The sequence below is a fragment of the Microcaecilia unicolor genome, chromosome 1 (genome assembly GCF_901765095.1).
Source record: "Microcaecilia unicolor chromosome 1, aMicUni1.1, whole genome shotgun sequence".
Taxonomy (NCBI): Eukaryota; Metazoa; Chordata; class Amphibia; order Gymnophiona; family Siphonopidae; genus Microcaecilia; species Microcaecilia unicolor.
Window position 1 is genome coordinate 396,294,497 of NC_044031.1, and position 12,148 is coordinate 396,306,644.

Below are 12,148 nucleotides of genomic sequence, written 5' to 3' on the forward strand. Positions count from 1 at the left end.
CAGATATCCTTGCAGGGTCGCAAAATCCATACTCTGCTGTGTGCAAGCAAGCATAGTGCCAGACACTGTTCACTTGTAATCTTGTGAGAGAAACCACCTACTTACTAAGTGGTGACTGACCGTGCTTAAATGAGGCCTTGTTGTGTAATCGGTAGGCCACTTGCCTACTGTGACCACAACTGAGTGTAAATCCTGCACTGGGATTTCTGTCAGGGCCAGCTCAGCCAACCATCCATCCATTCTCAGTGGGTAGATGAGTACTGGGGCTTAGCAAGGGTTCAAGATGACTGGGGAAGGCAATGGCAAACCACGCTGCTAAACCATGACACAAGTGGCAGCCCCATAAGGGATTCACAACTTGGTACTTGCATACAGGGCTCTACCTTTACAGTGCTTAACATCACTTTTCTAAGCATTAAACCTATAACTACGTTTGTTCAGTTTTGATGGCACGTTTTGGAACAACAACCCCAACATTTTACTCTTTCTAGAAACAGTGCCACATAAAAAAGTGCAACTGTATAAAAACCTGGCCTTTTAGCTTTAACAGAGCGCACTGCCATCGCAAGACAATGAGCATCATGGGTGTTTGGCTGGGTTATCTTACACAGATCAAGCACAGTTAACATCTTTTTACTTAGGAAATCTGTAACTGCAAACTTCCCCCCCCCCCCCTTCTTCTGCTCAGGTGATAGTATCACACTTTCAAAGGGTCACAAGTATTAAACCAGTAACTGCTGCCACACTAACAGCTCTTAGTTACTATGTAACTGTTGCAATGCCTCACTGCACATTGGCAGAGACTCCAGACTCCCCTCTGCCTCCTTCCCCCCGATACCCTCAGTGATCTGCAATTCTCTCAATTAAAACAAAGAATGGCATAGTTAGGAGATCTGTCCGGAGTTCTCTTCGATTCATATGGTGCACTTGCATTAGCAACACAAAGCCTTCTATCATCCCCGTACACAAACAACTGTGCAGCCAGCTGTCTTGTTTAGCACATTTTTCTTACAGATTTGTGATAGGTGACATGTCTCAGCACTATGTAGCACTATTCCGTGGTTGCTGGAAAGTGGAAGAAGTGAAAGACAGCCAACAATTACAGCAAAGGGCAATGAATAAGGGGAAACAGCGAAATGTCTAGTGACTCTCAGCAAGTTGCTTTCTCCTGTTGCCTCAGGAACAGGGACTTATCTGACCCCAAAAGGTAAACTGCCTTGACTTCATCTTGAAAAGGGTTGTGGGTAGGGTATGGGTAATGCATTCACTATCTACATCATCTATACGTGGAGTGGAGGAGTAACCTAGTGGTTAGTGCAGTGGACTTTGATCCTGGGGAACTGAGTTTGATTCCCACTGCAGCTCCTTGTGACTCTGGACAAGTCACTTAACCCTCCATTGCTCCTGATACAAAATAAGTACCTGAATATATGTAAACCGCTTTGAATGTAGTTGCAAAAACCTCAGAAAGGCAGTATATCAAGTCCCATTTCCCTTTCATCATATCTATGTTAGTTGAATGTTCTAATGCTTATTAGGTGTATAATTAGTATTATATTTATTTATTAGGATTTATTACCACCTTTTTGAAGGAATACACTCAAGGCGGTGTACAGTAAGAATAAAACAAATATAAGCAATAGACAATTAAAGCAGTAAAATATTCAAACAATACAAAGTATGGCATAGTATACTACTTACAATGTCAACACAATATGTAATAGAACATTTTAGTAGTCAGTGTAGGGTATAAGAAGGAACATATAGATAGGTAAGAGAGTAAGAGGAGTTAGAAAATAAGTTGATTAATTTAAAGAAAGTTACACATGAGGTCAGAGAGATGATTACATGTTTGTGTTTAAATGTTTATGCTAACATTGTATTATATCTCTGATATTTTTGATAATGTTTCATGGTAGTTCTATTATTAGGTTTCAATTTACTGTTTTCAAGTTTACCTCATGTATTATTGTTATACTGTTAACAACATTGTAAGTTTTATGTTAAACTACCTGCTGTACATCACTTTGGGGGAATCTCTTCATAAAGGCGGTTAATAAATCCCAATAAATAAAATAAATAAACGGCAGTCTAGAAATAAGCCATTTATTATTTAACTCCACAGATCCCATATTTCTAACACACTTCCTCTAGCACCCTTGCTTGCGCTCAAGTCTTGGACTGAACTCATTGGGCAATCACCCAGTTCAGGGCGATGTTTGGATCATCAGCACATAACTTGCAGCTCCACTAAAGCACATGACAAATGCAGGCATCATCTGAAAGCCCAGTGATGTGTCAGTTTTCAAAGCTAAGCTATGGTCCTGCAGATAACACCCGAGATAAAAGCTATTGGTGTATCACCTGCAGAAAGCTCACCATCAAGGTATAAAGTTGACGATGGAAGCTAGGAGCTCACATTTCGACTGCCTCTTTTCCAAATGTGGCTTATTGTGTACAGTTCTTAGCAATATGGCTCTTTACCAGCTGCAATAACTTTCACTGGCCCAACCAAAAAAATAATCCAGGCACATAGCAGATGGGTCTCTTTTTCTGAAATAGAGACCAATTTCATCTCAAAAGGTCCTATACGAGGGGTAGGCAACTCCGGTCCTCAAGAACCGCAGGCAGGTGAAAACTGACCTGCCTGCGGCTCTCGAGGACTGGAGTTGCCTACCCCTGGCCTATACAACCATCTTATGTTGGACCAAAAGAAAGTTTCACACCCTGTAAAGTATCATGTTTTCTCTGGGGGGGGGGGGGGGGGGGGGGCTAATGGAAGGTGAGAAAGTTTCAAATTTTACCACCATTTGATATACTGTCTATTAAGGACACTAACCCTCGGATTCTATATAGCGCACCTAGAGATCAGCGCTGAAATTGGCACAGATTCTATAACCATGTATGTAATTTAACAAACTAATGAGCACGGATAACAACACTTAACAAGTAATAATGAGCATTAATTGTCACTGATTAGAATTTAAGTGCACAAATCGCTAAGCGTATTCTGTAACGACGTGCACCAAACTTCTAACGCGCGTAGGCAAAAAGGGTCATAGTTATAAGTGTGGAAATGGGCGCTCCGAAATTTACGTGCCTAGTTATATAATATGGCCCAGTGCACCTAAATGTAGGCGCTGCGATTTACGTCACGTTTTCACTGGTGTAAATGGATGTGCGTAGATTTAGGCGCTGAAATATCTGAATCAAGCATGCTAAGACTTAATCCTGGGAAACCTAGCTCTACAGAGAAGTGTAGGCAGTTGCTGTTGAAGAAATTAGTTAAATACACACCTTATTACTCAGAGAAGAGCTGTCCATGCCCCAAAGGCTCCTAGGTGTGGATGGTGGCACCTGGTAAACATCCTGCCCTGATAGACTGTGGCCTGTAGGTACCTGGTAAATTCCCTGATTCAGAAGTGAAGGTGGGACCTGATAAGCTGGGTCTCGATAGGAGGGATGTGAACTTGGCACTTGGTAAACTTGCTGGTGATGGAAGGACTGTGGCACTGGTGTGGCATTAGACACATCCTGATTTGTTGAACTATCCACTGTCGGACCAATGAGAAGCTTCAAACGGTTGCCTGGAGCAATGCCCTGCCGACCATGCAAAGAACAGAGCCACCATCCTTCCAATCCTTCGGTGTTTTGTTCTATGACAGTCAAAATGTCACCCTTCCGGAAGGCCAGCTCCTCTGCACATTCTGGAACATTGTCATACAAGGCTCTTGCCATAAGATTCTAGAGAAAAAGCAATTAAAGAGATGGATTAGAATAAAATAATAATATTCTATTGTTTATGTATAACACAGGTGCACATTGGCGTATAAGGATGATCTGCACAAACAATAGAAAAAAATCATTTTTGACACTTATTGTACAGTGCTGATAAATATTTGAGCTTTCAAAATGTTTCTATAACCATTTCTCATTTTTCTTTTTTTGCTCATTTGTATTCACTGTGGTAGGCCTTGCTGGAGAACCAATTGTAAGCATAAAATGCTTTTTGGCATGTCACAGTTTTATGGTGAGGATGCTATAGTGAAAAACATCCAAAGTGACAAGGAAAAATTGGAACAGCACACCTCCTGTCAACACACTCTTTCCTCTTAGAAAAGTCAAGCACTGAAATTAAAAGGATTTTCCGGGTCCCACTTTTATAGGGCTGATGCTTGGAGATCCCCAGAGCAGATGTAAGCATACACTGCCTCCTTGGTAAGCAAATCTATCTGATAGATATTCATTACGGATAACCTGAAAACCTGACTGGCTGGGGCTCCCTGCCCAGAACAGGTTTAGAAACTCCTGGAACAGAGGATGATTCAAACGCATATACATTCTTCATTAAAATACAGATTGATTCCATGCATTGCTATGTACCATTTGACCTTGGTCTCGTTGTTCTATTTGTATGTTGTATTTCATTTTTTAAATACAAATTATTGAACATAAAATACTCATTGGTCTGTCTGCAACATTCTTCGACAATCCAAGAATCAACATTACATGTTACCTTAACAGTACAATGCTGTCAAACAGTGCTACTCGGGATCTGAAGGTGAAGATAGTTTCTTTTTACAAAATGGAATATCTGTGTGGTTTTTCAGGGCAGCCTGCCACATCTTCCATATTAGGCCCATTAAATCACCTTACCCCAGGTCAACAAAACAGATCAATCCAGTCCTGATTTTACTCTACCAGAGACATGGAGTTTTCCAGTTGGTCCATTGAGCTTTCTAAGAATCAGACCTACAACTCCACACACGCAATGAGCTGATAACAAGATGGTTAAGACAGAAGCCCTAATTCAGACTTATGTAAAAATAAATAAAGACAGAGATAGGAATACCCTTTCGTGGGGCAGAACCAAATATCCCCCCCCCCCCCTCCAAATAGTGTCATATTCAAACCATGGGATGAATATCTCCAAATGCTCAGCCATGTCATGTGCCCATAATCCTGAGGAAGTGAGAGACTTCACAACTTTTACAAGACATTAGGGGTGCAGGCTAACTCTAAATGAATTCTGCAGCATGGTGGCCAGGGCAAACATATCCTTCCTCTCCCAGTACTGGCCCTGGCCAGGGAGCACAGGAGGGTGGAACTATAATATTTGTGACTAATATGGAACCGAGTTAAGTGGCCATGTTGGTTTTTAGGATTATTTGAATCTGTGCTGGGTTTTTCAATGGTGGGTTTTTTCTCCCTTGAGTTGTTTTCCACTATTGTTTTTGAAGCCTGTGATAGAATCCCCATTGAGGTTTGTTAAAAAAAAGTCCATGATTTTCCTCAGGGTGGTTACGGCTTCTGTTTATTTAAATCATAATTCCTCATCAAATGTCTACTTTAACAGTTCTAGGAGAAAAGAATTTTGGATTAATTACACTGAGTTATAACTACTTTGCTCTCCGATTATTGGTGGTTAGCCTGGACCCTATGCCAGCAATAAACTTTAATACCAGCTAATTTACATTTGAAATACTAGAGCAGGGACCAGTATTTAAAAATCTGCTTCTAGGTTTCTTCTTTTGACTAGCTGCTTTCTTTCTGTCTCTTTTTCTCCATTTGTTTCTCCTGAGCATCAAAGCAGGGGCTGTCACACTAAAGCCATTATTTTAGAAGTACATATGTTTATTTACATACATTACATACATCCTGATTTCAGCAAGCAACTATTTACACAGAGATTTCAAGAAAGTATGCCTTGAGTAGAACTTGTTGCCACAGGATGCGGTAACGGCGGCTAGTGTATCTGGGTTTAAAAAAGGTTCCTAGAGGAAAAGTCCATAGTCTGTTGTTGAGATGGACATGGGGGAAGCCTCTGCTTGCCCTGGGATTGGTAGTATGGAATGTTGCTACTATTTAGGTTTCTGCCAGGTACTTGTGACCTGGATTGGCCACTGTTGGAAGCAGGATACTGGACTAGATGGACCTATAGTTTGGGCCAGTATAGCTATTCTTATGACTAAAATCTATATGCCTATTTCCCCCCATTATACTAGTGGAAAACACATATGGGGGGGGGGGGGGGGGGAATGTCGGGTTTTACACCAGCTCAAATATATGCATAGCTTGTTAAAAAATGCTCATTTCAGACACGGCTTTACACCGGGGATTAAGGCAATCATCCTTCTTTTGTCCTCACAGACAGACTCCACTTCCACCTTCAAGTTAAAAATGAGGCCTCACTACTTAATTAGCAGCACTTACATGCATAAGTTTTGTAAAATGGGCCAGATACAAGTGAAAGCTCAATATTTGTTTTACCATCACCTTATTTTTTATTTATTCATATTTGTATCTCACAAATTATCCAAAACTGAGTTTCGGTTCAATGTGGCTTACATTTAACAGTTGTTAGAGATTACATTTATCACAGTATGTATTTTGCCATAGGATACTGATTGCAAATGCTAATCCAGAGATTCTGAGCTTGTTGCCACATCTGGGGTCAGGAAATAGTACTTTTTCATTAGTGTGGAATTCACTGCAGTTGCATGGCGTGGCATGGGGGGTTGGGGTGGATCCTCCCTGGATTATCATGTAGAAAAAGCCATTAGGCAGAGAAGTTAGATTTGATGGTCCTCTGGTATTCTTTCAGTTTAAACCCACTGTATAATCAGCTAAGCAAACAGCCATGTCCTGTAAACCTGAAGCACTCAACAGCTTTGTAAACTGCTTATATTTAAAGATGTGCAGTATAAAAATGTTTTACACATTAAACACTTAACAGCTGGAGGATAAGAAATGAAACTTCCTAGGAAGTTGAAACAGGCAGTTTGCCTACAGTCATTTGCCTACAGAATTAAAAAAAAAAATTGGACTGCTCTTGAGAAAAGTGTTCCCTCCCTCCCCCTTTTATTATAACCCTGTACAGCTGTCTGTTGTGCCAGGGAAAAGGGAAAGACCTCTGACCTAATTTCTTCTGTCTAGAAATGACAGTTTGGAAATTCTCTACAGCTCCCCTTTCCCTTTTTTGCTTTATAATTATCATCACTGAAACCAATGCAGCAACAAACTTTTGACAGTTGCTTCAAAAAAACAAAAAAAAACGAAACAGATTTGGTCAACAGGACACATTCATCAGGTACTTAAGCTTAAGGAAAAATAAGTAAGCCTCAGCTCTCCTTCCTGAACGTTGGCAGCATCGCCACTCTGTGTCATATCCTAAGTTTTTAGGTGGAACGCAGCAGTTACGTCATTTGTTTTTCCAAGTACTCCCAATTTGTTTAGAGCTAGCGCCTGTCCACCGCCTTCACTGTAAAACAGGCAACGCTGGAGTGGAATTACAGCCAGTCTGCTTGGAAAGCTCTCTGCAGCCAAGAAGAACATTGTTTGGAGGTTTCTGTGGCAGTTCCAAGAATGTCACCAAATACAGTCTGTTCATTTTGAGGGCAATTCTATAACGGGGCACCTCCATTTAGGCAACTACAGCACACCTTCTTGTAGCCTGTATTCTATAAGGAAACGTATGTGCATACTTTTCATTCTAGAATACTTGTGTAACATGTCAAGCACATGCCTAGAAGTGAGACGCAGAGGCTCATTTTCAAAAGAGAAAAACATCCCAAAAGTGTCATAAAGCACCATTTGGATGTTTTGTAGCCTAGTGGTTAGTGCAGCAGACTTTGATCCTGGGCAACTGGGATCAATTCCCACTGCAGCTCCTTGTAACTGTGGGCAAGTCATTAACCCTCCATTGCCCCAGGTACAAAATAAGTACCTGTATATATGTAAACCGCTTTGAATGTAGTTGCAAAATACCACAGAAAGGCGGTATATCAAGTCCCATTTCCCTTTTTCTTCTCAAAACATCCAAATCGGTATTTTTGAAACCTATTTTGCAGTGCATCCAAATCACAAGGGAGTGTGTTGGGGCATTTTGAAGGCAGGATTAGGGCGTGCCTAACACTTGGACGTTTTACATCCATAATGGAACAAAACCAAACCATCCAGGACTAAAAACAAGACGTTTTTGGTCTAGACCTGTTTTCAGAATGAATAAAGCACAAAAAGTTGCCCTAAATGACCAGATGACCATTGGAGGGAACCAGGGGTGACACCCCTCACTTCCCCAGTGGTCACTGACCCCCCCACCCCAAGAGGTGTGAATAAAAATAATACTCATCAGCACCTATGACAGTCTCAGACGTTATAGCCATGTCCATTACAGCAGCATACAGGTCCCTTGAGTAGTGTGGTGGTGGGTGCAGTGCACTGTAGACAGGCGGACCCAGGCCCATACTTCCTCCTACCTTGTTCACTTGCGGTAGACACTGTAAGCCCTCCAAAACTCACTATAAACCCACTGTATCCACATATAGGTGCCCCTTCACCCATAGGGGAAATTGTAATGATATACAGTTGGGGGTAGTGGGTTTTGGGTGGGCTCAACAGACAAGATAAAGGAGCAATGGTGAGATGTATACCTGGGAGCATTTATGTGAAGTCCACAGCAGTGCCCCCTAGGGTGCCCCACTGCTCTCCTGGGATATCTGGGGGACCAGTCTGCTAAAAATGTTGGCCCCTCCTACATCTAAATGGATTGATTTTCCAAGTTTTTCACTTGTGCGTTTTTTTTTTCTTTTTGAAAATGGCCTGAAAAGACAAATGCATAGACCACAAAACCTTGTTACAAATGGTGTAAAAAAAAAAAAAAAAAAAAAGAGACATTTTGCTTTTTTGAAAATGGTTACATTTCCTATTTGGATTTTGCCCGTTTAGCGCAAAACGTCCAAAGTCTGACTTAGATGTCATATCGAAAATGCCCCTCTAAATGTTTGGATTCAGTGCTGCTGACAGTACTATCCAGATTAACTATATGTAGCCTAATATCCTAACAGCTAGCTAGGTAACATTAGAACAGCCTTTCTGTTGTCATATCTGTCTGAATAGCTATCCAGTTAGTGAACTGAATATCACCGATAACTGGATAACTGATAGGACTATCGTTACCCCACCCATAGACCGGTCCGGTGCTACCTGGGTGTCACCGTGGCAGTCTGTACTGATTTTCTGCAGCATTATCCAGACTGCAAACTGCTTTGATTCATTTTGCTGTGAACAGTGGTACATCAAATACCCAATGAACCGCAAGCATAATTAAATTAAATGAATTTAATTTAATTTAAAGTCAGTTAAGATGGTATATCAAGTCACGAATAAAATGAAATAAATAAATATGTAAGCCCAGGTGTCCTCTATTAGTTCAGTGGCTTCTTTACAGCTTGTCTAAAATCCAAACATACTTTCTGAGGATGGGTACCTAAATCTGAGCCCTGCATTCCACACACAGCCTGACAAACATTCTCTATAGTACAAGATGAGGTCCTCCATGCTATCATCTCTCCACTGTTTAATGCACTTGCACATCCTTCCTGGTTGCTCTGCTAAGTATCCTGCACACAGTTTGAAAGATATCCTGCAAAGCAAATGTACTTCCTGATCAACCGATTCACTGACTGAGGGATTAAGATTTATTAACTACATTTACAAAGAGATTCGTCCAGGTGGCATGCCTCAATCCTTCCGTGCAGGCAGTGGCGTTCCGTGGTTGCCTGACACCCAGGGTGGATCACCACTGCTCCCCCCCCCCCCCCCCCCCGGGTGCAGGGCAACACGGCATGGCACCCCCCACAGTCCCCACTTGCCTTCCAAGTTCCAGCTCCATCCACCCAAGCGTGGCGCCAGCTCCCCCCTCCCCGACGCAGTCCCCACCTGTCAACCAAGTTCCAGCTCCGTCCACCCCAGCGTGGCGCCTCGCATCTGCAGCGCTGCTGTAAAAAAGAAGAAAATCGCCTCGTCGTCGGCCCTTCCCTCACTCTCCCGCCCTCAAGGAAATAGGAAGTTATGTCAGAGGGCGGGACACAGTGAGGGAAGGGCCGATGACAAGGCGATTTTCTTCTTTTTACAGTAGCGCTGCAGATGCGAGGTGCCACGCTGGGGTGGATGGAGCTAGAACCTGGTTGGCAGGTGGGGACTGCGTGGGGGGGGGAGGCGGCGCCACGCTAGGGGTGGACGGAGCTGGAACCTGGTTGGCAGGTGGGGACTGTGTCGAGGGGGGGAAGGCGGTTCCATGCTGGGGGGGGGGGTGTGGATGGACGGAGCAGAGCACCCCCCCACACCCGTTGACACCCGGGGCGGAACGCCCCCACCGCCCCACCCTTGCTACGCCACTGCGTGCAGGGCTAGCAGTTCAGATGTGCAACTTTGGTGATGTGGATCTCCAAGAGAGAACAATTCTGCTGTGTCTTCTTTGACGTCCACTGCAGTGATCCTTCACAGTTTCAAACCCAACCTTATTCCACCCCCCCCCCCCCCCCCAAACGATCCATTCTTCCACTTGCACAGAGCTGCCAAGTGATCCAGTTCTAGGAGGGAGACTTTTTGGCCAGTCCTGGTTTTAAACTTGCAACACAAAGCAGTATGGGATTTGTTGTCCTTGATTCTACCCATTGAAATCCATACTTCAGATCTTCTAAAGCATCAGGATGAGGTTGTCAGAAATCCAGAACTGGCCTAAAATCTTCCTCCTGGAACATACAGCTGCTATCCTCCTGCCAGCAGAGCTTCCAATACTTCTTACCTATGACTGTCTGCTTCCTCTTCTGCCAGCTCATAAGAAACACTGCCATAGCTTTTTTCTTGTCAGAGGGGTAGGGGGAGGATGGGTGCCAAGAATGAACTGGAGGTCAGCGTAAGCATGTTAGTAAAATCCTGCAGTAATGCAGATGCTACTGGGACATCACACATTTCCAATTACAGAAGCACAGGATGGTGGGCCTGCCATATTACAAAACAAAAAGAATAAGAACACAAGTATTGCCATACTGGGACAGACCAAAGGTCCATCAAGTCCAGTATCCTGTTTCCAACAGTGGCCAATCCAGGTCACAAGTACCTGGCAAGGTTCCAAAATAGTATAATACATTTTATGCTGCTTATCCTAGAAATAAGCAGTGGATTTCCCCCAAGTCCATCTTAATAATAGCTTATAGACTTTTCTTTTAGAAAGCTATCCAAACCTTTTTTAAAACCCCGCTAACCTAACTGTTTTTACCACATTCTCTGGCAACAAATTCCAGAGTTTATTTTATGTTGAGTGAAGAAATATTTTCTCCGATTCGTTTTAAATTTACTATTTTGTAGCTTCATTGCGTGCCCCCTAGTCCTAGTATTTTTGGAAAGAGTAAAAAAGCGATTAATGTCTACCCGTTCCACTCCACTCAGTGCTTCCTCCCATAATTAAAGGGAAAAGCCTGATGACTTAGTGCCCTCTCCCCCACCCTATTTTTTTTTAAAGGCTCCTCTCTCATCTTGGGGGCTCTTAAATTCCTGATGGACCAATGGCCCAACAATAGCCTCCCCATAGCCCTAATGCAGAACAAAAAGTGAGACAATAAACCCTTCCACTGAAGGCTCACCTTCACGACGAATCAAACTCAATGCCCAAGGAGTCTTGAGTGACTTATATCTAAAACTAGGATACGCATTTGGGCAGGAGTGATACCACAGTTAAGTAACCAGTTCTTTGAATTATCTATCACTGCGTTAATGCATGGTAATATCAGGGCTAGCTCTCCCCACACGCTAAGAATACCCTCCTTTCAGTCCTACAGTTACCATGGTGGTTTTTCAACAGCCATTACCTGCAAAACCTTCGTCCCCTTAATGTGGTTTGATGTGTGATAGAGGCAATTAAGGTCCACTGATTGCCAGAAATGCTGCTTAATAAAAAGAGCCCAAAGTGCTTTCTCTAAAGTTAGATGAAGTTGCACTAGGTGGTATGGGATTTATCTCCTGCTTTCCCTGGTTCTTAGCACATCCTGCTTAAAATGGTTTATTTTTTTTTTTTAGTTACATTTGTACCCTGCGCTTTCCCACTCATGGCAGGCTCAATGCGGCTTACATATTATATATAGGTACTTATTTGTACCTGGGACAGTGGAGGGTTAAGTGACTGGCCCAGAGTCACAAGGAGCTGCCTGTGCCTGAAGTGGGAATTGAACTCAGTTCCTCAGTTCCAGAGTCCACCACCCTAACCACTGGGCCACTCCTCCACTCCACGTGTAACTTGAATATTTACCAGTAATTTTACTCATTTCTTCTTAGGAGGTGGTTAGGATTTCCTCCTTCACCCCCAAAA

At 42.9% G+C, this 12,148-nt stretch overlaps 1 protein-coding gene across 1 annotated transcript in view; it reads right to left on the reverse strand.

The window, feature by feature from the left end:
- The window catches only part of NEDD9 (neural precursor cell expressed, developmentally down-regulated 9), a 94,604-nt gene that overhangs the window by 50,008 nt on the left and 32,448 nt on the right, over positions 1–12,148 (reverse strand). Inside the window, exon 2 of the mRNA XM_030211034.1 lies at positions 3,298–3,744. Within this exon, the coding sequence (XP_030066894.1) occupies positions 3,298–3,744 (447 nt within the window). The remainder of the gene's footprint in view (positions 1–3,297; positions 3,745–12,148) is intronic.